Genomic DNA, 27,346 nt, shown 5'->3' with positions numbered 1-27,346 from the left:
ACCAGGATCACAGAGCTAGGAAGTGGCAGAGCCAGGATTCAAACTCAAGCGTTTTGACACGAGAGTCTGCTCCTGTAGCCGCCAACTGCCTCTGTAGAGCCTGGACCGGAAAAGGCCCTCCATATTGATGGCTGTGACCAGCACGACCCCTCTCTTGCTGTCTTGCACTGTGATGCATCTGCCGCATTTCCTGAGTGGATGCTTCTGAAGAACCCTTGCTGCCACTGTTTCCTCTCTGCCTCCTCTGTCCGTGTTGCTGCAGAAACGGTTCCTCGTTACTCTTTTCACTGCTCTGCTGACATGCCCAGCCCTGCAAAGCCGAGTGGCCCCGGGCATTGCTCACACCCTGGCAGGAGGCCTGCCCTACTAACGGGATTCTTAATGACATCATCTCTCCACTCGGTGCTGAAGATGGCTTTGTCAGTGTGATTTTATACACAGATGCTCGCAGTAAAGTCGGCCGGCTGGTGAAGATGGTTCCCTCTAATGGTGAATTCCCTCGGCGTCTAGGATTCTAGCCAGGTGACCCGGATTTGGGGGCCTCTTTCCCTAGTTTCCCAGAAGAAATCTTAATAGAGGTTTTGTTTTTGTTTTTAACAGCAATGGCTGACATTTCTTTGAGCCCTAGTTCTGGGTTAAGGGCTGTGCTGTGTTTTAAATGGCTTGTTTTGATGGCTGAATCCTTTCCCTTATCCTGTCTGCTGTAGATCCTGTTATCTCTATGTTATAGTTGAAGAAACCCGAGGCTCAGACAAGTTCCATGACTGCAGGTAGCCCGCCCGCCCCGCAATTAGCGGTTGATAGAACCAGGAGTCCTAGCCACGCTGAGATTAGCCTGTGTGCTTAGGGGTGCTCCTCCTGCTGGCCCTTTAATGCCTCACCCTCACCTGACGGTCTCCTGCTGGGATCTCTATTGCCCGGGAAGTTCCCTCTTTAGGTGTTTCTCTGGGCTTCTTTAGTGCAGGTTGATAGTTGTCGACCTAGGTCATCAGACTCTAACCCCTGGGGAGGTACTTAGCATCAGAGGTGTTTATTAAGTGGCCTTAACTGTTTTGGAGTGAGTTAGAAAGGTACATCTGCCTCCCCTCCCTCCCCCTCAGAGCTGAGGGACTGAGGACAGCTGCTTGTAAAGGACTCCAGAGCCACGTAGCCAGGGATCAGGTCCATGCACTGTTCCCTCCGTGTCAGCAGATCTGTGTTTGGAGAGGCGACCACTGAAGGGGGGAATCACAGATGTGGCTTGTCTAGGCAGTCTGCATGAGGTGTTGGCACCCTGCTGCCAGTTAGGGAACTTTGGGGAGATTCTGAGAGGAAGGGACATGTTAAGTCTTTGTACTGTATTTATTCCTCTGATAGCCCTGACCTGTTAGCTAACCAGGTGCTGGGCCTTGGGCGGCTGATTTCACTGGTCCAGGCTTAGTGGCCTCACTTGTAAAGTGGAGGGTAGATGAGACATTTCCTAACATTCTGTTTCTGCAACACAGTTCACCTGCCTCGTGCCGCTCTTTACTTTCTCTGACCACCTCGTCCACTTTCTGCTGGCCATTCGTATTTATACTTTTCAAGAGACTAGAGGTGAAAATAACACTTTCCCTCTCTACTCCCCCTTTAAAGATTCTCCCTCCCCCAGAATACCACTGGAGTCGATATGGTGGTTGGCCCATGAGCTGGAATTTCATTGGGTGCATCACTAGTTTAAGTTTGGGCCAAATGGGGCTCTGTAGTGTGCTACCCGTCTCACCTTGAACTGCCTTTCCAGGTGCATGCCTTGGTTTCTTGATTACAGCTCTGTTGTGCTTTGCTTCTCTGGTGAAAAGAAGATTGTGTTAATGATCACAGGGTTTTGCGATCACTAAATAATTTGGACTGTTGAATTTTAAGTAAATACTGATTTTCTGACATCAGGGTTCCAAGAGCTTTTCCCTAGCCTTAGGGGGAGCCAGTATTTCATCACTGGAAGACGTGCTATTATGAAGCCCTGTGGATTTGGTTGTGTTAATATGGTGGCATGGGAAGAGCACCAGCCAGGGGGTTAGAAGAGTCGGTTCCAGTTCTGATGTGGTCTCCACCTTGCTGTACGACCTTGAGCAAGTCACTGCCCTGGATGTGTGATCTCTTAAATGAGGTGTTGGGATTAGTTGATCTCCGACTACTCTCTCTAGCCTAAAAATCTCATGGTTCTTTGTATCCCATATATTCAGTTTGAAAAGACACTAGAATAAAAGGTGGGAATAAAACTCGGCAACGAATGGCTAGTTTTTAGTCCTGAAAAAAAGTATAGGTTATGAATTAATCAAGTTGATAAAAAAAACACCTTTCTGTGGTTTCCTCAGGTGCTTATTTTTGTTGTTGCTTTTTTTTTTTTTTTGCGGTACGCGGGCCTCTCACTGCTGTGGCCTCTCCCGTTGCAGAGCACAGGCTCCGGACGCGCAGGCTCAGCGGCCATGGCTCACGGGCCCAGCCGCTCCGCGGCATGTGGGATCTTCCCAGACCGGGGCACGAACCCGTGTCCCCTGCATCGGCAGGCGGACTCTCAACCACTGCGCCACCAGGGAAGCCCTGTTCTTGCTTTTTTAAAAAATTGAGATACAATTCACATACCATAAAATCTACCATTTTAAAGTGTCTAATTCGTGATTTTTTTGGTATATTCACAGAATTGTTCAGCTATCACCTGTATCCAATTCCAGAACATTTTTTAAAATATCTTTATTGGAGTATAATTGCTCTACAATGGTGTGTTAGTTTCTGCTTTATAACAGAGTGAATCAGTTATACATATACATACGTTCCCACATCTCTTCCCTCCTGTGTCTCCCTCCCTCCCACCCTCCCTATCCCACCCCTCCAGGCGGTCACAAAGCACTGAGCTGATCTCCCTGCGCTATGCGGCTGCTTCCCACTAGCTATCTACCTTACGTTTGGTACTGTATATATGTCCATGCCTCTCTCAGAACATTTTTTAAAATTAGTTAATTTATTTATTTTTGGCTGCGTTGGGTCTTCGTTGCTGCACGCGGGCTTTCTCTAGTTGCGGCAAGTGGGGGCTGCTCTTCATTGCCGTGCACGGGCTTCTCATCGCTGTGGCTTCTCTTGTTGCGGAGCGTGGGCTCTAGGCGTGCGGGCTTCAGTAGCTGTGGCTCGCAGGCTCAGTAGTTGTGGCTCGTGGGCTCTAGAGCGCAGGCTCAGTAGTTGTGGAGCACAGGCTTAGTTGCTCTGCGGCATGTGGGATCTTCCCGGACCAGGGCTCGAACCCGTGTCCCCTGCATTGGCAGGCGGATTCTCTTAACCACTGCGCCACCAGGGAAGTCCCCAATTCCAGAACATTTTCATCACCCTAAAAGAAAATCCCATACCCATTAGCAGTCACTCCCCATTTCCCTCTCCCTCAATCTCTGACAACCACTAATCGACTTTCCTCCTCTATAGATTTGCCTATTCTGGACATTTCATGTAATGGAATTCATGTAATGGAATCATACAATTTGTGGCCTTGTGTGTCTGGCTTCTTTCACTTAGCATCATGTTTTCAAGGCTCATCCAAGTTGTGGTATGATTCTGTACTTTACTCCTTTTTTCTGGCTGAATAATATTCCATTGTATGTATATATGACATTTTGTTTATCCATTCATCAGCTGATAGACATCTGGGTTGTTTCCAGATGTTTTTGTCTATTATATCTGGGTTGTTTTTGTCTATTATGAAAAATGCTGCTGTGATTATTCTTGTACAAGGTTTTGGGTGGACATATGTTTTCAGTTCTCTTGGGTATATATCTAGGCGTGGGATTGCTGGGGCATATGGTAACTCTGTGTTTAACTTTTTGAGGAACTGTCAGAATATCATCTAAAGAAGCTGCACCACTTTACATTCCCAGCAGCAGCAGCAGTGTATAGGGTGCCATTTTCTTCACATCCTTTTCAGCACTTGTTACTGTCTTTGATTGTAGCCATCCTAGTAGATATGCAGTGATCTCTCCTGGATTGACTTGCATTTCCCTGATTGATGACTAGTGGTGTTGAGCATTGTTTCATGTGCCTGTGGCCATTTGTATGTCTTCTTTGGAGAAATACCTATTTAAATCCTTTGCCAATCCAATTTTAGAATTGGATTATTTGGGGTTTTTTACTGTTAAATTGTAAGAGCTCTTTATATATTCTAGAACTAGACTCTTAACAAATACATGATTTGCAGATATTTTCTCCTATTTTTACCCCCTTGATGGTGTCCTTTGAAGCACAGAAGTTTTTAATTTGGTAAAGTCCGGAATATCTGTTTTTCCTTTGGTTGCTTGTGCTTTTGTTGTCATACCTAAGAAACTGTTACTAATATAAGGTCACAGAGATACACACCTACATATTCTTCTAAGAGTTTTAAAGTTTTAGACCTTACATTGAAGTCCTTGATCCATTTTGAGTTTGTTTTGTGAGGTAGGTAGGGATATGATATGAGGTAGGATTCCAACTTTATTCTTTTGCATGTGAATCTCTAATTGTCCCAACACCATTTGTTGAAAAGAGTATTCCTTCCCCACTGAATACTTTGGGCACCCTTTTCGGAAATCAGTTGAAGTTTGATGTATGGGTTTACTTCTGCACTCTCAATTCTAGTCCACTGATTTTATCCTTATGCTAGGCTTATGGTAAGTGTTGAAATCAGGAAGTGCGAGTCCTCCAACTTTGTTTTCTTTTCCAAAATTGTTTTGGCCATTCAGGGTCCCTGTTACCATATGAATTTCAGGATCAACTTGTCAGTTATTGCAAAAAAAAAAAAAAGCCAGCTGGAATTCTGATGGGGATTGCTTTGAATCTGTAGATTAACTTGGGGACTGTGGACATCTTAATATCATCCAATCTAGGACGGTAGGATGTTTTTGCACTTACTAAGTCTTTAATCTCTTTTAATGATATTTTGTAGTTTTCAGTGTACAAGTTTTGTTAAATTTATTCCTTAGTATTTTCTTCTTTTTTTCTTTTCCATTATGGTTTATTACAGGATATTGACTATAGTTTTCCCTGTGCTATACAGTAGGACCTTATTGTGTATCCATTCTATATATAATAGTTTGCATCTGCTAATCCCGAGTATTCTGTTCTTCTTGATGCTGTTGTAAATGGAACTGTTTTCTTAATTTCATTTCTGGATTTTTCATTGCTAGGGTATAGAAATATAATTAATTTTTGTGTATTGATCTTGTATCCTGCAATACTGGTGAACGTGTTTGTTAGCTCTAATGGGGTGTGTGTGTACGTATGTATTAGGATTTTCTGTATACAAGATCATGTCATCTTCAAATAGAGGTAGTTTTACTTCTTCCCTAACAGTCTGGATACTTTTTATTTCTTTTCATTGCCTCATTGCTGGATCAGTTCTTGATCATCTTTAAATGCCAATGGGTTGCACAGAATTGGGATGCAATAAATTTAATTTGTTTTGTTTGTTCTCATTTGGGCTCTGAATATACTGAGAAAATTGGAACACTTGGAGGCTTGGTCTCTGGTTGCGAAGTCCGTTAGTGGAAATGTCACCTGCGTTGATAACTGGGTTGCAGACATTTGCCTCATCCGGCCAAGGTGTGCGGTAGGTAGTACCTGGGAGGTTTCCAGTCCAGGGCCAGGCCTTGTCTGTCTCTGCAGCAGCAAACTCAGAACGATACATCGTTTTTTCCAGTTAGCAGCTTTTTGTTTGCCTCTTTCCATAAGCATCACCTTGATCTGTTCACGGTGGAGACTGCTCACTTCTTGACAGAAGGTAATTGTTGAGATTCCTGGTTTTCTTCTCACCGTGTGAATCCTCTTGTTGGCTTTTCTTTTGTGGCGAATGGGAATGAGGTGTGTTTACTACTCAGGCTGTTGGGCTGTCAGAACCTGTAGCTTTTGTTTGCCTTGGTTGTAGCTTGCCAGCCGCAGGCTTCTCATTCGGAAGAGGTAGCAGCAGGGGTGGAGCGCGGTGGAGATGGTGAGGTAGGCCGGCGGCTCTGCACCTTTCTCATCTCCCTTCCCTCCCCTCCTCCGTGCTCCTGTTTCTTTTCCTTGGGGATGGGGTTGCTGTCTAGGCAGTGTCCAAAGCTTAAAATTCTCACCTCCCCTCTTTTTCCCCCTGCATTCTCTTACCGTCACTCCCTTAGTGTATCTTCAGACCCTCGGGGCCCTGTACTTTCTTTTCAAAGTGGAGATTCCAGCCAGGGGGGACTCAGGAGGGAAGCTTTACTTTGGGATTTCAGGCTGAGGCCTTCCTTCCCCGTAAGCTGCTGCTTTGGTGATGACATTTAAAGTTGGCCTCCTTTCCTACCACACTGCCTCCCCTCAGTTTTCCAGAACTGCGTTTATTGTTCTTTTAAAAATGATTTATTGTCTTCTGTAACAGTGTGGAAGGAGCTTAATATTTGAAGTGCACAGTTTTCTTCTTTATGGTCAGAGCAAAGTAAAGGAGGTTTGATTGATCTTATGACAAAATTGCTTTAGTCATAGCTAATGTGAAATCTCTTTAGGGCTTCGGTTTTATTTGCTCTTTTAATTTATGAACCTCCTTGGATTCCTAAGCGTCTGTGCACACAGCCAGTGAGGCCTGCTGTATCAGATTCAGGGCTTGATTCCTGTCCCTGATAAACCATGAGCTGGTATAGGGTTCTGACAGTTGGTTAGATTTTGGTTTGAAGTAGGGAGTAGCAGTGTCAGCTGATGTGTGTTTCAGAAATTTGTTACTGTTTTTCCAAAGAAAAATGTACTGTTAGGTTGGGTGGTTAAAGCCGGTGGTAGGCATGTGTTAGAACTTGGTGGTAAACAGGAAAAAAAACCCTGTGTAAGTAGCTGCTCTAAAGCCCATCTTGTTTCTCTGTAGGTCATGGTCATCCTCGGGGTTCTGGAAAAGACCATGTAGTGAAATAGAAATAGCAGGGACCGGCGCTCAACAGCTGAGGCCAGTGAAAGGGAGGAAAAGAGAAAATTGGACTCAGAAGTGTGGAGCTGCCCCTGCTCTAGGCATCCCCGAGGGTCTTCCCACAGCAGCAGGTTTAAGAAGAGTTCGAATCAGTACTCTGCTGTGTTGGGCAGGGCAGCACGTAATCCATTGAGGAGAGTTTGCATGAAAATAGGTTTTGAGTTTCGCTGTGTAATTTTGATTACTTTCAGTTCACTGAGAAAATGAAATTACGTGGAACAGCTCTTTCCTTTGGTGTTGGCGCAAATGAGGCGTTTAGGGCATCTTTCAGGATGGGATCTGGGCTCTGGCAGAATGATGTGGAAATCTCTTCCAGGGACACGTAGACTTAAGTGAGGACAACCCTTGGCTCTTAGGTGTCTGCTGTTAAGGAGCGCGAGGCTTACTGGCTGGCTTCAGAGTATCTTGGCGTTTCCTTTTGGGGTGAGGGAGCCTCCAAATCCAAGGTTACGCCTGCTTGCAGTTAGTTTTCCTGTCGGACCCTCACGCCAGACTGAGTGTGCCTCAGGTTCAGTGTTGCTTCTCTTTGAGTCCTCAGAGCCCGACGTGGTTCCCAGCACACAGTTCTCAGAAAGTGTCTGTTGAATGTTGAAGGCCTAGGTAATCTTTCTGTTTCTGTGATTTGATATCTTAACCTTCAAAACACTTGCTGTATGTTTAGAAGTAAATTCGTTTTGATTTGAAAGATCAAGATTGTCATGTTATCCTTTGAAACAGGAAAATCTCTTTAAGAATTACCAAAATCTCCACTCTGTAAAGCACCCTAATGTCTAGTTTCTTCATTGAAAAATACATTATGTCTTTTTTATTCTGTAAAGGCTTCCCTGGCATTCCCCAGTCCATCAGAACCACTTTCTTCTCTGAATTCTTAAAGCAGTTACTCTAAAGCAGTTTTTGGTCCATCTGTCCATCCATTGATCCATGGATTGGTTGATCCGTCTATGGATCGATGCATCCATCTGTCCATCCATCCATCCCCCCACCCACCCATCACTGGGACAGACCTGGGCTGTCTGATGCTTGGAGTAAAGCGTGCTGCAGCTGTGCAGTGTGGTGGTCTGCAATAGCTGTGGGTCCTCCCTGGTGCCGGGGGTGGCCCTGGCTTCCTCCTCAGTGCCTGCTTGCTTCTGTAGAGCAGGGGTCTAGAGCATCAGGGAGCAGGTCAAAGGAGGGTATAGCTTGACTGAGGTGGGTAAGTTGAAACAATGCAAGTTGGGTTCAGGGCTCTCAGGGTTGTCCCTGTTTGGTCAGGGCAGAGGTTGGCAAACTACAGTCCACCCTGTTTTTGTATGCAAAAAAACAAAAACAAGAAACAAAGTAAACTAAAATAAAGGTGGTATTTGCGGTTTAAAAAGAGTTATAAAGAAAAAACCCCCAAATCTGAAGAATATACAACAGAGACTGTGCGTATATGGCCTGCAAAGCCTAAAATATTTACTGTCGGGCCCTTTATAGAAAAAGTGTTCCTACCCCTAGGGGAGAAGATGGGCTGTGACTATAGAGAGTCTGTCTGGACTGAATGGACAGAATGTTTGGGGGTATAGAGCCTTCACGTTGCTTAGAATAGTGGTCCACATATCACACAAGCCCCAGCCTTAAACATCCCTGCCTGCTGTGAGGACCAGGTAGGTACTTGCTACCTGTGGAAGTAGCCTTTTCTGCCCAAGGTTGTAGGGAAATACCTAAGGCTTTTGAGTAGGGGAGTGAAATGAGCAGAAGCTGGGTTTAAGGCAGACTGACTTGGCATGGCGGGGATGGGGGACAGAGGTGAGAGGGTCAAAGGGGAGAAGGACCCAGAGCAGGGAGCCCAGGAGCGAAGCTTCGGCCACTGCCCAGGGAAGCAGTCACTGTGGCCTGGATTAGCGCTTTGGGGATACAAAGGAAGGTACATCACAAGGTAGTCAGATGGGGGCTACTCATTTGTCAGCCCTCTTCTGGTTTTGGCCACCTCCTAAGGTTGGTTGGTTTGTGGTTGGTTGGTTCAGGCCTTAATGCCTTCCTTCATTAAACATGTAGAGCACTTGGCTCTGTACCAGGCCCTGGACGTCAGAGTTCCTGCCTCGGAGGTGCTCATGGGTGGGAGGGAAGGAGAAACAGTGACTCCACCAGGGAGAGGGTGGGGGGAAGCATCAGGGACGAGCAGCAGAGGAGCTCCTTAACGGCAGGGACGAGCAGCAGAGGAGTTCCTCGACGGCAGGGTTGTTTGGTGTGTGCTTGCTCGAGAGGGTGTCTCACCCCCAGTGCCTGGCCGGCAGTAGGGCCTCAGAGGTTGAGTATTGGATCTTTGGCAGCCGGCCACACATGCAGAGAATGATAATGCTGTGAGCATTATACTAAAGTGTTAAAAATATCATCTTGTCTCTACCCTTAAGGAACCTACCGTTTAAAGCTAAAAGACCAACCACTAATTAATTTATTCAGTATTTATTTTACAGGAAGCACATTCTATACCTGCATGCGCACATGCATAGTGGTCACTCAGATGCGTATGAAGTGGGCAGGGTCACCTCTCTTAGGCCATGCAGGACTCGGCACACATCTGCCTGCTGCCCCCCATGAGCTTTTTTCCTCTAAATGCCTTTTGCCTTCTTTCTTGATCCGAGAGTGGCCATTTATGACTTCGAAGGCACCTTCTGGCCTGCCTGCTGCGTGGCTTCAGTGTAGAGGGGGGGTGGCAGGGTAAGCAGCGCTCACGTTGTCCTGTCCTGAACTCTGGCCTCTGCCAGAAGATCTTCCTTGGCTGCCACAGGAGGATCGCACTCTCCCCTTCTCCTTTCCCTCTTCAGACTGGCCTCTTGGCCCCAGGGACGAATCTGAGTGGGACGGAGGACTCAGGGAGCCCGGAGAAAAACAAAGAAACCTGCCACCCAGCCCACTGCAATGTCAGCCGCCTAGAAACCTGCTCTTCCCTTGCCTGACATCACCGGCCCGGCCTTTCCGGAGGCCGCCTGGCTCAGCTCTCACCCCAGGGGTGAAAATTGCCTGGTGGTCTGGAGACAGATTGCAGACGGGCACTCTTGGTCAGGGAGCTGGCCCCTTCTTCTGCCTGGCCCAGGGGAGGGATCCATCCACACCTCGGAGGCCTGCAGGGTGGGCTGGGACAGGGCGATGGTCGGCGGATCCCAGCCTGGGCGGTAGGAGACGGCGGGGAGAGTTCGTGTGCGAGCCGAGGCAGGGTGCTCACTTCTGCTCCCTGGTGAGAGAGTCGGGTGCTGGGGACTCCAGACGGCAGAGGCCTTCCTCCCCCTGTGGACCTATGATCCCACCCATTTAGTTTCTGGGTTCTTCTCCAGCCCTCCTGTGCTGAGGAGTTTCCACTTACCACTAGTAGCCTCCATTAGCTGCATCTCCTGCAATTTTAGGGCACCTGGCCTGTGCTGCAGCCTTCAGCCCTTCGTTATGGAGGGCACTCAGAAGGGAGCCTGGTGTTCTGCAGCCTGTGTCCAGCGGTGCCCGACCCCCCCAGGCCCTCCCGCTGGAGCGGTCAGGGATGACTGTCCTGGCGCAAGTGCACATTCCCACCGTGGACCTGCTTCCTGCCTTTGTGTTCTTGTTTCCTGAAACCAAACTGCACACTCCCGAGAGCAGGAGCTCTTTTTAAAATAATACGCTTGTCTTTTTATTTAAACTTGACTTTTTCAAAACACTGGGCCAGACAGGTTTTATACACTGAGCTGAGGAAACAGCCCCCCAGACGTTTCATGGCTTCGCAAAAGAAGATAGGCAGTGGACTTCCCTTGTGGCGCAGTGACCAAGAATCCGCCTGCCAATGCAGGGGACACAGGTTCGAGCCCGGGTCCGGGAAGATCCCAAATGCCGCGGAGCAACTAAGCCTGTGCGCCGCAGCTACCGAGCCTGAGCTCTGGAACCCGTGAGCCTCAACTACTGAGCCCACGTGCCACAACTGCTGAAGCCTGTGCGCCTAGAGCCCGTGCTCGGCAACAAGAGAAGCCACAGCAACGAGAAGCCCGCGCACCGCGACGAAGAGTGGCCCCCGCTCGCCACAACTACAGAAAGCCCGCGTGCACAGCAACTAACTAACTAAATACAATTGCCGTCTTTCAAACCACTAAAAAAAAAAAGTTTAAAAAAGAAGAAGATAGGTAGTCAGTGGTAGCCCTGAAGACTTGAACGAGGATCTTACAGCTCTTGTCAGTGAGGGATCTTTCTGTTTCCCGGAGCATCAGAGTACCTGGGAGCTGCTCAGTAATCATTTTATCGAGTTAACAAATGTGGGTATAGTATTTATGCACAGATTCTTTATGCTTAGAAGCTTCTTTGTTTAGCTTCTCAACTTTAAAAGAGATTCAAAATGTTGTACATGCATTGTTTGCTATGAGTTACTGTCTTTAGAAATGACTAGAGAGGACAGATAATTTAGAAATATTTGCACCTACGTCAGAAGAGCGTTAATAGTACCTGTTACTATTAATACTACTGGTATTAACTGTTCTGGGAAAAGGTACTATTTAGTCATAATAACCAGATAATAGCAGTGAGATTGGAGGGGAAAGCCCAGATAACACTGAGTGTAGGTGTAATTATAATTTAAATGCCATGGTGGTGGGGGCGAATCTTTAAATATAAGTTTTTAAGAGCTGGGTTGTAGTGTAAGGCATAAGTCCTGTCTTGTCTGTAATAGGAGGTGCTCTTTGGCCCTGTAACCTTGGAGAAGTTATCAGTCTTGAATTATTTATCATTGGAATGAAGTATCTTTTGAGAGAAGCATATCTTCCTTCAGTGTTAAAAATATGTTTCTATCATGTGTCATAGTGAGTATTCTAGTTACATTGCATATTTCTTTTTTTATATCCTGCCCACTCACTTGGTTATCCTTGAGAAGAGAGACGGATTTTAGGTGGTAGCTAAGTGGTACCCAGTCTTTGGATCTATAATCACATTCCACATTTTTACAATTTTCTCAATCCTTTTGGTTGCTGTTTTGCTATTTGATTTCAGATCTCTTTCTTTGGGAAGGTCGATTGGGTGGCTGCAGCAGAACTGAGCCCATTTAGGGGCTGGTAGATGACGTGTTTTTGATATGCTTGACAAAGTAAACTGTGCCCTTTCCTCCTGAGTGGAGTTGATCTGTGATCGACAAATGAATGGTCTCTTTCCATCTGGCTGTCGCACAGACAGGCGAAAACGATGGTGCCATTTGAACGTTGAATTTCTCAGACTCCCAAGGGACAACAGAATGTGTATATGAGCTGGCACACCCAAATGCAAATTATTTCTGTTGATACCTAATGTATGTAAATTTATGCTGCTCGGTTGACAAAGGCATTATGAATGATACTCTTTCTCAATAGTGTTATATAACTGAAATTTTCATTTTATCGTCACAGTAGTGAAGTACAGTTCCTGCTGAATTTCTGTGACATTTCCAGCAGCTCCAAAGCCTGTTATGGGGCTACGGCACCAGAGTTGGAAGATTCGGCGTCTTCTGGAGCGAGTGCTTGCCTGACTGTCTGCTAAAGGCCTTGACTGTCTTCTCCCCGTGTAGAAGTGCCCTGATTGAGGGCGGGGTGGAAAGTGGACGGTCAGGATAGTGCGATGACTCAGCAGAGAAGAGGAGTTTCAGTACAGATTTTGGGGGAGTTTGAGACAGGGGAGCACTTTGGAAAGCAAGTTATCTTTTCCTTTTCAAAATTGGGTCCTTCTTTCCCCCCCAGATCATTACATCTCAAATTCAGGGACAGAGAATCCAAGCAGGTTCCAAGATAGAAGGGTTCCATCAGCAGAGTTGGTGGCAGGGGCGGCCTGCATGTGCTGGAGGGAACCGCTCAGCCTTGGTGGTGTGTGTTCCACGCTTGCTTTGCTGTTGCTCTGGGGACGTTGTCACTGGGCTGTACTTCACTCAGCGGCCGTGATGGAGGGGAGTATTAGCCGCACTCCTGCTGTCTTCACCTCTGCACTCCCTTGAGCCTTGACAACGGTGTCTCCCCATCTGGTGAACAACCAGCCTGAGGACTGTGTGTCCCGCCCTTGCCAAGCTGGGCACTGGGGACACCTGCACAGCAGGCAGATGGGGCTGCTCTCCTGGCTGTGCCGCAAGCCTGGTGGAAAGGGCTGCTGGTCGGTGTGTTTCCTGCAGGAGCCTGAGCCTTTGCTGGATCTGGGACGGTAATCAGGCGTTCGGTAGCCTGGAACAAGGCCTGACGCACAAAAGGCTCTTCTGGGGTATTTGTTGAGTAAATGACAGAGTAAATGATAGCAGAAGGAGATGAGAGCCTTCTAGGATGAGGACAAAGTACCTGAGCCCAAGGGTGGGGAGATGGGTTGCACGGAGAAAGCTAAGAAAATGCAGGGTTCTGGAGGGCTGTGCCCACTGGTTTTCTCTCTGGATTGGGGGGCAGGGCAGTGTTGGGCTCTCTGTTCTGTGGGCTGGGATAGAAGTGACTGTGTGTGGAGTGAAGAGGGGTCCTAGCCTTGCTGTTAGAGGACAGGAAGGCAGTGGTTGAGAGCAGCTTTATGATTTCTGCAAGGGGGGATTATTGTGTTTGCTTTTTCCACAACATTCACTGAAGGTCTGCCTGTCCTGTTCAGGCGCCGGGCGTCTACTAACGTGAGTAAAGAGCATCCGGATTTCTAGGCTTTCACAGTGTAAACAGATGCGTAAACAAACAGTTACAGTATGGTTTGATTAATGCCGTGAGATACAGAGGCAGTTGCTATGGCAATGCCAGACACTCATAACATCCTGCCAGCACCAGCAGGCTTGCTTGCTCAGGGTCTTGAATGGGACCCAGCAGGCAAGTGATGGTGACGCGGTAGGGATGAGCCTGCCACTGTGTGCCTGGGTCAGCCCCAACCCCAGCGAGCGGCTTTACCACGCACCAGTCTTACAGCAGCTGTGGGCCTGTGACTTCTCTGGGACTAGCAAGGAAAATCCAGGCTGGGACTGATTCCCCAGAGGGCGGTTCTACAACCAGGTTGTGAGAAGCTTTCTCTGGGGAGATGCAGCCTCATGAAGGGGAGGGGTGGCAGGGATGGAGAGCAGCTTCTGCACGTGGACCTGGGATCTGCCAGGAACCGAGATGCTTATAAATATAGTCCCCGTGTCTCCTGAGCTGCTGGGTGAAGAGGGTGTTCCTTGTTTTCCATCTGGGCTGGGAGCAAGGGCAGGTATGGGAAAAGGAGAGTAGGTTTCTTCCCCCCTGTTTGCGGGAAGATTGTCAGGAAAACATCTGTATTTCATAATCCCCGGAAAAGCCCTTTCAATCAGATGAGACAGGATCTGTGAGGGTTTTGACGAGAACGGTGGAGAAGGCAGCAGCGATCTCTGTGCAGAGCCTGGCTGGCTGTGCTGCAGACACGGGGCTGCGGGGTTTTGTGGGACCAGGGCGCCGTGCGTGAGGGAGACCTGGTTCTGAGTGGCAGGTGACAGGTCGGCTTCTTGCCTCCCGACGGTACAAAGACCCGCCCGTTTCCGGAGGGGAGATCACTGCCTAGGCTCGGGTTGGTCTATGGTTGTGTGTCACTTTCCCTGAGCCATTGACTTCCTTTTTCTTCTCATACCAGTCTGGAGAGAGGAATCCCTCTTCTACCAGCAGGATAGGTGGGTGGCATTTCTGAGTGCTGGAAGGGTTCTCTGGTGTGATTCCGCCCCTCCCGTCCCTCCAGCCAGGGCTTGTCACCTCTGGGAGGCAGGTGACAGTCTCCCTTTGACTCCTGACTGGGCTTTCAGGCTCTGCGTCTTGTTCTGCCATCTCCTCTCCCTCACTGACTCTTGCTCCTGGGATACGTATGATGTCACGTCTAATTTGAGCCCGCATTTAAGGGGCGTCTGGTGTGGTGGTCACGGCCTGGGCTTTATATGAACGTGGGTTTGAGTTGCACAGCAGACCTGCCACCAGCTGAGTCCATGCCAGTTGCCGGGTGGTACTTGGTGGAGGAGTTGATGTTGCTGGTGCGCTGTCAGCATCTCCCTCCTTTTTCTCAGAGTGAAAGTCCCTGCGTGGGACCCTACGTTGTCTTGGCGTGACCCGACTCGGCCGCCTTGCTCTGCTCCGGCCACATTCCCTCCTGGCTGCTTTGCAGGAGCAGGGGTTCCTACTCTAGAGCCTTCCCCTGCCGTTCATTCTGTCCAGACCGTCTTCTCCCCTTGCTGCTCATCCACACGGCTCCCTCCCTGGTCCCTTTTGTGTGTCACCTTCTCGTGAGTCCTGCACTGACCACCGCTTAAGCCAGCTCCCTGGCCTCTCTTTTCCCCACAGCTCTTCTCATCACCTCCTAACCTAGTCCAGAATTTACTTACTTGTTATAGTTTTGTTTTCTAATTCTCTCTTCCCTCCATTAGATCCTAAGCTTCATGGGGCAGGGATTCCTGACTCTCTCATTTAATGACGCATCCCCAGGGCCCAGAATTGTGCCTGGCACATAATACATGAATAATGCATGTTTGTTGAATGAGTACAACTGGCCAGCAAACACAGCTTATATTGCAGAGAGTGAAACACATGATCCAGGAGTGCTGGTGCTGTCGGTTCACAGAAATCTTGTTTCTCTGGCTGTGGAGAAGAGACTTGATTCTTAGAGGGTAGGGTAGTGTTTGAAAAGTTGAATGAGTGAATGTAGATCCTAAAAAAGTAAGAGCATGTTGGAGTGGCTCAGTCCCGCAGGAACTTGTGTAGCAGGGGTTGAGGCTGCCTCTCGCCTGTGGATGAGGGGGTTCCGGGGTTAGACGTGTGCCCGACCGTGTTCTGTATCCATGTCACCAGGCTCAGAGGATTCCTTGTATGTTTCCAAACTGCCGCTTAGTAGGAGTGGAGAATGCTGCTCCTCATTTCTTTTACCTGCAGGGACCAAAGCAGTTTTGAGTTAGAGCAGTTCACAGACATGGCTTTCAAACTCTGTGAGTGAATTAATTATTGTCCAAGACGGCTGGAAGGTTAACCCCCAGGGTTGCTTTGGCTATAGGGATCTGACGTCTTTGTGACAGTTGTGACGAAAGCTGGTATTCTGTTGGGACTTTGAAGAGTCTCGTCAGGTGGTGAAGGAATTGAGAAGCAACGGTTACCACCTGCTCTGTCACCCTGTTTTCTGGTTTGTACTCTTGCCTTGTGGAAATTTATTTATTTGTTAAGGCCTCCAAACTAAACATACTTGGAATGGTTATCCAGATTATAGGGTTACCATGATGAGAGGCTGCTATGCTTTTTGTACTTTTTTCTTTTTCAGGCCTGGTAGTTCTTCGGTGTTGATAATCTCTTTTCGGAGACACCTTTTCATGAATTCTTCAGATTTCCCTCCTTTAGTAACACGACACTTCGAAAACTTGCATGGTGGCCTGGGACCAGTAGCTTTGCAGGAATACAGAGATGAAATGGTTCATTCCCGTGAGGAGCTTCTGTTACTCCTGAGCCCATGCAGTGATCAGAGCCTCTGCTTTGAAGCCACTTGGACCTGGACTTGACTACTGATTTCACCAGTTAATGCCTGTGTGACCACAGGCAGATGGGCTCATTGACTAATGTATGTTTAACAAACACATAACGCTTACTGCTCCAGGCACTAAGTGCTTAACAAATGTTAAATGTGTTTAGTCCTTAGGACGACCCTGTGGGTAGGTACTCTTGTCATCCCTGCGTTTAAAGAAGAGGAAACTGGGACGCAGAGAGATTAAGTAACTTTCCCAGGATCACTGAGCTAGGCAGTGAGAAAGCCAGAATTTCAACCCCAGATACTGTGGCTCTTGAGTTCATGCTTTTCATCATGACACTATCTATGCTGCCTCTCAGCTTTCAAAGCTTGAGCTTCCTAAATCCATAAAATGGGAGAACTGATCATAATACTGCCTAGGTACAGGATTGGTGTGAGAATTAAGTGAGAAAACCCAGGTAGAACATTTAGCCCAGTGCCTGTCACATGGCGAGGGCTCATGGCAGCTGGCGCCGCTACTCCAGCCTGGCGGAGGGAGATAAGATGGTACACAAATTATACTAATACAGAGTAACGTGTGCTAGGTGTCTTTCAGAGCACTGATAACAAAAATTGCTTCCTGTGAGGCCTAGGAAGCCTTCGTGAAGGGGGCAGGGAGGACAGGCATGGCACTGATTCACCATCTGTGAAGCAGTCACCGTCCCATCTGATAGATCCAGAGGCTGGGGCTCTAACTGGTTACAAAGCCCAGGGTTTGACTAGATGGGAGACGTGACAAGGTGCGGGAAGGTGGGTCTGTTGGGGGTCCAGTGGGCTGGACCCTGAGTGGAGCAGAGGGAGGAATGAGATGAAGGGCTGGCCAGCACCGCGTGGCCAGGTCGCCGCTGGCCCAGCAGAGCCCACTTCCGGCCTTGTGAGTGCTTAATTAGCTTTGCATATTGTCTTTTTGTTCCCTCTCTTTAGAAATTTTCTCCCACACCTTCTTTCCTGTGGATTTCTAGAAATACCCTATTTTTCGTGACTCATTGCTGGGACACATCCTGTTTGGGGAAGTGTTGAGGAGGAATTGGAGGATGGTGTGAAGTGTGCGCCTGGTGATGGGTGGTGCAGGCGGGAGGTGACTCTGCTCTTCTGCTTCCCCCACAAAACCCACAGCCCTCACCCTGCCTCGTACCCGTCTCTCCCGATGAGCTGGATTTCTCCAGATGCGGTGTTTCAGTGCCTCGACCTGATGTGTGCCAACTGGAAGTTTTCCTCTTGTGTTGTAAGCAGGGATCTGTCTGTGGCTACAGTGACTGATGATGGGATTAATCAGATTAGAGATGGGGCCTGGAGTCTTGAACCTGACTGAGTTAGATGACCTTCTGCACCTAACGGATGGCCTGACTTCATTCGCGTGCGCCAGGGTGGCCTGGTGCCACGTGATGGATTACGCGCCAGGTGTCCTGGACGGAGTTGCTTCAGAGCGTTGTTATGAGAAGTAGAGGAGCAGCAAAGGCTCTGAGCACAGACAGAGCACACGCAGTGTGGAATCAGCTGGCCCTTTCCTTGGATGGTCTGATTTTGCCATGAACTGCTGTTACTTCAGTTTTTATTGTAGGCCTTCCTCGTTCTAACAGAGCCCGGATGTTTTAAATCATCACGCAGTGGCTCTCTTTTGTATGGCCCAAGGCCTTTTGGCAGGCTGATTGGAAAGCTCGGGACATCAGGCAGTGAAATAATAGAAAAATAGGAGAAGCTGAACTTGAGCCGTGGAGAGGGCAGGTGAGGCTTCCCCGGGGGAGTGGGCGCTGGTGTGGGAGGGGCTGGCCGCTGTGACGTGGGGTTGGGCCCAGTGGCAGAATGGTGGGAACGTTTAAGAAGCAAGTCAGGCTGTCTTGTCAGAGCCTGAACCCCGAGGGTGGCCGTGGTGGTGGTACCCGGAGAACGTCGTTGGAGCATGAGGCGGTGGTGCCCTCCCTCGAATGGCGAAGGCAGTCGGAGAAGGCTAGAACAGAGGTGCTCGGCCTGGGCAGTTTTGCCTCCTAGGGGACTTGTGGCAAGGTCCAGAGATGAGCTTGATTGTTTCATCAGTGGGCGGAGGCCAGGGATGCTGCTGAACACCCTCCCGTGCACAGGGAGGCCCCGGGTGTCACGAGTGCGGCGCGGGGAGCCCTTGGGCTGGAAGGTTGTCAAGTACTGGGAGGCTTGGAGGGCGAAGGGGGGACAGTCCTCTGCACCCCAGCTGCTCTTGGCTCTGGTTCCCTCGGGAAAGGAGGAGGAGGGTCTTGGTGGGCCTGAGTTTCTTTTTAAGTTGGACAGGATGAAGATGATTTAGAAATTTTCATAAGCTGAAGCTTAATCAAGTGCCGTGAAGTGAAAATCGTGATTTCAGCGAACTCAGGTGTATTAAGTCAGTTGAGACCTTCAAAGAGTGGCATTAAAATGCCGATCCACTTAAACTCCTGACGTGTTCTCATCTCTGCCTGTATTATTTTTTTTCTACCCTTTAACCTTGTGCCGTGCAGAATGCCAAAGGGTTGGGGTATGGTTTGATAGCTTACTTTTATGATATGAAGATTAATAAAATTAAAACTGCCTTAGTACTGATGTAAAGAGCTTGAATGTAATTTACTTTTATAATTATCTGCCCTTAAAAATCTTAATTCGGTATCTATAAAAATAGGAAGACTTTTCACTGGAAAGGTGAAGGGAAATATGAAGATTGATAGAATTAAAAAAAATAAAAAGGCAACCTATTACCCCATTATTATGTGTGTGTATGTATTGGTTTGGCCAAAATGTTCGTTCGGGTTTTGCCCTAAGATGTTGCGGATGTTTCCATCTTACAAAAAACCTGAACAAACTTTTTGGCCAGCCCAATATGTGTGAGAGGTACATGACACATTTTACTTTTTTTTTTGAAATGGCCTGCCTTTAAAATTTGGAACTATAATTTATTTCCAGCAGAATTAAAATCCATTTTTCTCTTGCTTTTCTTTCTCCTTTCCTGGGTCGGATAAAAGGTGTTCATTTGCTTCTGAGAATGTGTTGACTTCTGGTTTATCTCTTAATTAAAGTTCTGCCATAAGCTGGAGAGCTTAGACTTTATCCTGTTCTTGGTGGGGAGGTGTGGCAGGCTTTTGAGCGAAAGGGCAGGGACGGGGCAAGGTCTGAATCAGAAAGATCCCTCTGAGGCTGGAAGCGGGGAGACAGGCAGACAGACCAGGGGAGGCTAGTTCCGATTCGAGAGGACGAGTTCTGCGCCTGGGCAGGAGCCAGGGGACAGGGAGGAAATAGGCAGGAGGGACAGACAGGTCTCGGTGACCTCTTGGCCGTGGCGGCTGAGGAAGGGGTGGGAAGTCAGGAAAACACACAAGTTTCTGGCTTGCGTGGGTAGAAGCCTTAAAAAAAAAAAGGGAAAAATCCCTGTTTTGTACATGCTTTGTTTGTTAATGTTGCTTTCTGGCTTTTGCTTTTCAAAAGTAAGTGAAAATGGAGAAGTTTTAACAATGCCTCAAGTCTTGAGGCTGGATTGAGACCTTTCTCACATATACTGTGAATTTTTGATAAAAACACACTTGATATCTTTGGGAAGGTTAGGATGATTCTTCTTCCTTCTGCAAGCGTTTAGGAAGTATCTCGTCTGTCAACCGTGTGATTGAAAGGCAGGGTTCTGAGCCGCCAGGAAGGATGGGAACCAGTCTTGCTCCTCTGGTAAAAAGCACGTAGCACGCCGGAGACTCTCAGTATTCTGCCTTTGATTTGGGGAGTGGTTGCCCTGAGAAAAACCAGTGGGCGGTCAGATAGTAGTCTTACACCTATTCCAAACTAAAAGCGAGCAGTACGGTGGACAAGTTCAAGGTGAGCGGCATTCTGTGTCTACCTTGTGGTCCCACGTGTCCGGTTCTGCGGGCAGGTGTGTAGCTCAGGCGACGTCTCGCGTGGGTGTCTTGTGTGTGCTTTCCGCGGTTTTCCCTCTTCCGCGACTGGGAGGTGGTTCAGTGAGACGGGGAGTGGGTGGCTCTTGCCTCCGATACTGGGTTTGAATCCAGTCTCCAGCACCCCTGGTATTGCTCCCCAGCAGGCTACTTAGTGACCTTTCACGTGTGCTGTTTACTAACTGTGCACATAAGCTACACGTTCAGGTTACACAGTGCTGCTTTTTGCTGTTTGTCCAAATTTAAAAAAAAATTCATCTCCTGGTCTTCGGTAGAAACTTCTGTGTTCTCTTGGGCAACTTAGGTAGTCACTCCTTCTTTTTGGAACCTCAGTTTCCTTATCAGTAACACCAGAGAGCTAGACTGGGGCCCCTTGAGATGTGACACTTTGGGTTCTAACATTCCAGGTCTTTGTAAACACACGGACTCCATGCACAGCGTCGTTGGCTGCAGCCACGTTCACCTTACAAAGCTGTGTCTCATCAGGCTGTGCGGAATCTTGATCACTTAGACCTTGTGTGGAAGTTGTTTTATCCCTGAATTACTTAAAATGACTTTCTCAAGAGCGTTTTCTGATTTACAAGTCAGAAATTCCTCCTCAAGGCGGGGAAACCACAACGCTTGAAGCATTTCAGGTCTTCTGAGTACAGTGTTGTGTTCATGTGGGGAGGAGGGTGCAGGTCTGCAGCCTGCGAGTGAGGAGTGGCCGAGTGTTTCCTGCTGTGGTCTGCTTCATTGTGGTGTAATTTACGTGTAATAAAATGTACCAATTTTAAGAGTACTATTCAATGAACTCTGACAAATAGTCATTTAATCATCACCACTACTGTCACTAAAACACTACTATCACCCCCAAAAGTTTCCTCCTGCTTTAAGCTGACTTACTGGTGGTTCTTGTAGCTTTTTTGTAGATTTCTTGGCACCTTCTACACAGATGATCATGTCATCTCTGAATAACAAGTGTTACCTTCTTCTTTTCCTGTTTGCCTTATTTTTCCTGCTTTATTGCACTCCTGGGGACTCCAGTACAATGTCAAGCAGTCACGGGGGGGAGCGAACATCCTTGCTTGGTTCCTGATCTTAAGGGGAAGCATTCAGTCTTTCATTATAAAATATGACATAGCTGTAGGTATTTTCTGTAAGCCCTTTATCGGGTTCTCTTCTATTTCTAGTTTGCTGAGAATTTTCCGACATGAATGGGTGTTTAATTTTGTCAGATGCTTTTTCTGCATCTATTGAAATGACCATATGGTTTTCCTTTTTTAGCTTGTTAATGTGGTGAGTTACATTACATTTTTAATGCCGTGACTACCCTTTGGTACAGAAGCCTTATCTGTAGGGTAAGCACAGATTTTGTGTCATCATATTGGGATTTGAGGATTAGCTGTACTTCATTTTTTTTTTCTTTTCCATTATGGTTTATTACAAGATATTGAGTGTAGTTCCCTGTGCTATACAGTAGGACCTTGTTGTTTACCTATTTTATGTACATAGTAGTTTGTATCTCCTAGTCCCAAACTCCTACTTTACCCCTCCCCATACCCCCTTTCCCCTTTGGTAAACATGTTTGTTTTCTATGTCTGTGAGTCTGTTTTGTAAGTTATTTGTATCATATTTTAGATTCCACATATAAGTGATATCATATGATATTTGTTTTTCTCAATCTGACTTAATCTCTAGGTCCATCCATGTTGCCGCAAATGGCATTATTTCATTCTTTTTTTCTGGCTGAGTAGTATTCCATTTGTGTGTGTGTGTGTGTGTGTGTGTGTGTGTGTGTGTATGTGTGTGTGTGTATATGTGTATATATACACCACATCTTCTTTATCCATTCATCTGTCAATGGACATTTGGGCTGCTTCCATGTCTTGGCTAGTGTAAATAGTGCTGCTATGAACACTGGGGTGCATGTGTCTTTTTGAATTAGAGTTTTCTCCGGATGTATGCCCAGGAGTGGGATTGCTGGGTCATATGGCAACTCTGTTTTTATTATTTTCAGGAACCTCCAGACTGTTTGCCACAGTGGCTGCACCAATTTATATTCCCACCAACATTGTAGGAGGGTTCTCTTTTCTCCACACCTCCTCCTAGCCGCACTTCGTAATTGTATTACAGTACATTCAGAGTTCTTGACAGCAATGACTCTTCATAAATAATCTTGCCTGTGGGGTCACATCTGTTTAAGTATAACTCAGTTAACCTTTTTACTATTTCATTGTATTTTGAGTCACATGAAGCCACGTGTGTGGGAAAGAGTAACAACATATCTTTCCGTAACCTTTATTCTATGCCAGATACTAGTCTAATATGACCTCTTAATTGCCATGACAACCCAAAGGCATAGGTACCATTTCCTTCATTTTACAAATGAAATTGAGGTCCTGCTTCTTGGAGGGTAAGAGAAGTAATTCCATTTCACCTGACTTTAACTGAGCAACATTTATTTATATGCCAACCATTTGGACCCATATAACTGGTACAAAGCTTTTACATAGGCAGCATCCTCATTTTTTACAGAGGGTACTGATGGAGAGGTTGAAGTAACTTTCCCAAGGTCACATAGCTGATGAGAAGCAGGGCTAGATTTGAATCCAGGTCTTTCATTTCCAAGTTGAGTTCTTTTCCCTGTAGTATTACTATTATGGGGGTGGTTTATGGAAAGGAATTAAGTCAGTGTGAAACTAGACTATTTTCTAGAGCAATGTAGCCAAGATTTTCATAGTTTGTCTTCACAAACCTGTCTGAATATCAGGATGAGTATAAGAATACATTCCAAAACTAAATATTGCTAGCTCACATATTTATTTAATGAACAACAACCTTCTTTCTTAATTCACCATATATCCAGGAAGATATTTTATCGGTATTAAGCAATGATGCTGGTATTGTAGAATTTGCGTTGAACTGTTATGCATGTAAAACATTAACTCTTTATTTGCCTAATAGTTTTCAGTGAGACGTTTTCTGGTAAGCCATCGCCTATTGCCACCGTGTATGCTAAGTCACGGTGTGATTATGAGTTCCTTACGCAAAGCTGGAGTTGGTTTAAGTAAATGCTCATGCCTCAACAAAAATGTGTCCCATAATTTTCCTATTGTGGACACAGCCAACATGTCTTAAGCCCCTGCGTCATGCCAGACACTATGCTAGATCAAGGAAGGGGAGAAGAGAGAAAGAAATGACCTAGGCCTTACAGGATGAATTCAACAGGCAGAAAAAGGACTAAGGGCCAGCAGACAGAGGATTCCCTGGTGGCATGTGTTAGGATCCAAGTAAGTTTAATGTTTAGAGTAGCATATTAGACAGGTTAAGAACTTTGTTATTGGACAGGCACGTGTGAATGTCAGACCTGATTCTGCTGTTTGGTAGCTTTGTACTTCTGGGCAAGGTGGTTAATCTTTTTTTAGCTCTTGTTTCCTCATATGAAAAAAATGGAGATGAAGGTACAAGGTATATTTCACAGGTGTTCAGTGTGTGTGTGTGTGTGTTTCTTGTCTTGGAAGTGAGGCCAGAGGTCTGTGTTCTGTGCTGGAATGAAACTTTATGTTTTTGGCCAGACAGTAGTGACAGGCGTTCTGTTTGGACTGTGACCTCATGGGAGCGTGTTTTGGTGGTTTACAGATAAAATCTAACCTGGCCTGGATCATGGGAAGCGCAGGCTCAGTCCCTTGTTGAGACTGTCAGTTGTTCTTCCAGCACATGGGTCGTGCAAGGTAAATGTTTGTTGAATCCGTGCACTAAGGTTTTACAGTAACCTCTGGAGATCTGCTTTTCTAAGTCTTTTCTTCTGGGAGGATCAGCCCTTGGGAGATTGGATGCTGCAAACGGTGACTAGTCCCAGCACTGTAGCAGCTGTGTTCAGCCTGGTGGCGATGGGTGCATGGTGTGCTTTCAGCCTGGCCTGGAATGAACATCTTGTGTTGGAACAGAGTGTGGCTTCTGTTTTCTGAGCCTTCCTTCTGAAGCCTTTGGGGAGAGTAGCTGGTGGCTAGGTCACTATTAGAAGGAGGGGATCCAAAGGCCTGTGCCTCCTTGTAGTTCCAGGATCGATTCAAGGAGAAAATCCACAGTTGGTCACCGTTTTATCCTTTTTTTTTTTTTTTTAAATCATTTTTTTCTGTTTCAGCTTTTTCTTTTCCTCCCTCCTTTGTGGAGGAAAATTACCCTCCATGGGGCAGCATGTTATTGGGGAAGCAGCTTTCGATTGTGTAATGATTGTCAGGTGAGACTGTTAACATATGTTCAGACCATTAGGTATGAGACCTTGGTGAGCATTGGCTGCTTGGATGTAACCGGGGCACAGTAACATAAAAAACAAATTTTTTTCTCATAAAAGATACACAAGCAATCTTGTGTATTTTCTTTATTTTGGCTGACCCTGAATAACGGTGTCAGGTATGATGGAGAGAAGGCATATGGATTGACAAAGGTTTGTACTTCGGCTTCCAACAGCAGGAAGGATTTGCCCCAGTGAGCCTTGAAACAATTTTATAATGCACATTTTTTTTCATAAATTACAATCATAGTTGGTATAGGAACTCAGATGGAAAATGTGACCAAATCAGAGAAGGAACTGTTAAAATGATATTTTTTCAAAAAGCATCTGCTTACTGTGTCATACAGATGAATTTTAATTAAAATACTTTCAAGATCGAGTTAGGTGGAAAATCAAAGATACAGTATATTTTTCAGGGAGGTAGGGTCCGCTTAGAGGAGCTAAAGCTTGTTTTGTTTGTACCTGGACTAATTTGAGGCAGAATGAATGGATATTATCTAGGTCACTCTGGTGTGTATTCATTCATTCACTTGTTCACTTACTCATCAGGCAGTTTGGCTGTATACTGTGCTAGTTGCTGAGAATGGTATAAATATGGACCTTCCAAGGCTCACAGTCTAGTTGTAAGGGACAAATAAATGTAATTAGGAAATAATGTGGTAAAAATAGCCAGCAAAATTGGTTCCTCAAAATAAGTGGTGGTGCACGTGTGTTAGTTTTTATGAAATATGAAGTTTCCTTTTGGGAATTAGTGGGAAAATTGCTTTTACATAAACTCATCATTAAAGAATTTGAAGCTATTGAGGCTTCAACAGGCCATTAAGATTAAGTCAAAATGCTTGCTTTTGGAATATCAAGGGCCTGTTGATCTACATAGGCAGAGGGGGTTCTGTAAGATCCAGAAATAAAGTTCTAGGGTTTTATGATGGGGCTAGAACAGAGAGCCCTTTATGAGAACACATTTCTAGCTCCCAGCAGGGATTATGTGGTTAACACTCATGGGAGGGACTTGACAGCACGCTGAATTGAGGCACATTTCCTATTAAGCTCTTTGCCTCAGTGGCTCTGGTCTTTGGTTGGAGGACAGAACCACTAATGGGCTCTCAGGTGGTGCCACAGTGTAGATGATGCTTTATGACCGTGTCCTGAATCTTTACCAGGCACCCATTAGTGTTTATACAAAGAGCAGGGGATGGATTTAACGTGTTCTTATTTACCGTTTAATTGGAATGTGTGACATGAAGGAAGAACGTGTTCACTGGGTCCTTTGTAAAACGTCATGAACAGTATGGCTTAGACTTGGGTATTTAGGCTTTCTGCAGAAATAAACTGCTAGTTTTGATGGTGCTTGAGTTTGTTTGCGTTTTGCCAGCATTAAGTGAGCTCCTAACTGTGATATAGAAGGTCAAGGCGTAAGTCATACAGCCCGGGGAATGGGTGTCAACTTTCACCTCTTATTGGTAGTGTGGCCTGGGGCAAGTTCACTTTGCTTCGCACTCTGCAGATTGTTGGGAGTTTCTCGAATGTAATAATGCAGTTAAATGCCTCCTGCAGTATGCAGCCACGGTCAGGGTTCCGTACTAGGTGGTGGTGATAATATTATCGTTATTAATAGAGGTCGCGGGCACTATGCTTGATTTTTGTACAAAGAGCAGGAATCCTCCCGGACAAGAGCTTGGGGGTCAGAGAAAGACTAGCACTGCCTTTGCTGGGGAGGCCGTTTTTTTCTAGACCCTTTGATGACTGTGGTGTGGATGCCGTGTTGCTGCCGCTCCTGGACGCCTGGGGGTGGGGGCGCAGCTGAAGCGCAGCCGGCCTGCAGGGCCAGTCACTTTATTCAGTGCCGGCTGAGACCCTCACCGTGCTGAGTGTGGAGCGTTCTGTAAAAACAAGCCCCGAGAGATTAGCCATTCATTTATTTTTGGTCGTTTCTTGAAGTAGTGGCAATCGCCACCTGTAACGCAGTTGTTAACGTCTTTTTTGCACGTGTTGCTCAAATATCACATCTTCCTGACTTTCCTGTCTGAACTAGCACCGCTCTTCACTGTCTCTGTGTCCCTTCAGTCAGAAAATATTCATGGAGCACCTGGGGGAAGCTGGTGGTGCAGCAGTGAGCAGAGGATACAGAAGCCCCTGCCTTGGGGAGCGCCACGATGCTCTTGCTTTGCAGTCGTCACCGTCTGGCGTGCTGTGCGCCGTGCATGCCGCTTTATTTTCTGTCTCCACTGGAACGACACTGGACACTCTGTGGGGTCAGAGACTTTGTTTTGTCTGCCACCAGCTCCCCGGTGCCCTAAGCGGAGCCCGGGACGCGACTGGCTCTTAAGGAATATTTTGTTGCGGTTGTTGAGACCCAGACGCAGGAAGAGCGAGCCCACCTTTGATTACTGAGAGTCGCAACTCTGAGCTAGTGTATAGAGGAGGAAGCTATTTAAGTTCAGTAAGGGACAGGAGGGTCACGTCCCGGGCCGGGAAGGAGCTCTGGTTTGGGCGCCAGGAGACCTGGTTTGGGGGCCTTGGATCTGCTCCTGAGAGACTACTTGACTTCGGGCAACTCTTTACATTTGTGAGTGAAAAGCTGGATGAGATTCTCTAAGTCTCTTCAGACCCATACTCCCTACCCGTTTAAGATAGGCAGACTCAACCGCCTTTTGATGTGCATGTATCTTTTCAGTAACCCGGATGCTGCTGAGCAGGTGAACTGTGTGAAACTTTTAATCCTTCAACTGTATATAAGGTTTCATCCTGGGTCCAGAATATTTTAAAAAACTAAAATGCCTTCACCTCAGTGCTTCTTAGTACGATACGCCTTCCTCGCTTCTCCGT

At 46.8% G+C, this 27,346-nt stretch overlaps 1 protein-coding gene and 1 long non-coding RNA gene across 14 annotated transcripts in view; one reads left to right on the top strand and one right to left on the bottom strand.

Annotated features, from left to right (window-relative positions):
* ASAP2 (ArfGAP with SH3 domain, ankyrin repeat and PH domain 2) overlaps positions 1–27,346 on the top strand; it is a 156,728-nt gene that overhangs the window by 7,891 nt on the left and 121,491 nt on the right. For 5 of the 13 annotated variants that reach the window (XM_067703715.1, XM_067703718.1, XM_067703717.1 and 2 more), the window contains exon 1: positions 18,152–18,322. The exons of 4 other annotated variants lie outside the window; for them this stretch is intronic. In XM_067703715.1, coding sequence (XP_067559816.1) covers positions 18,167–18,322 — 156 coding nt within the window. In that variant the 5' untranslated portion in view covers positions 18,152–18,166. Of the gene's footprint in view, positions 1–413; positions 523–10,645; positions 11,173–17,054; positions 17,114–17,473; positions 18,089–18,151; positions 18,323–27,346 lie in introns of those variants that run through there. 4 more of the 13 variants (XM_067703724.1, XM_067703723.1, XM_067703716.1 and 1 more) reach the window with 4 other exon arrangements.
* Positions 9,349–10,429, bottom strand: LOC137205489 (uncharacterized). Its single transcript, XR_010934181.1, has 2 exons — positions 10,263–10,429; positions 9,349–10,133 (listed from the first exon to the last, which is right to left on the bottom strand). It is a non-coding gene; the product is annotated as an uncharacterized lncRNA (long non-coding RNA).

This window comes from Pseudorca crassidens, chromosome 14, assembly GCF_039906515.1.
Source record: "Pseudorca crassidens isolate mPseCra1 chromosome 14, mPseCra1.hap1, whole genome shotgun sequence".
In the NCBI taxonomy this organism is placed as follows: domain Eukaryota; kingdom Metazoa; phylum Chordata; class Mammalia; order Artiodactyla; family Delphinidae; genus Pseudorca; species Pseudorca crassidens.
This window is presented reverse-complemented; position numbering and strand designations above follow the sequence as displayed.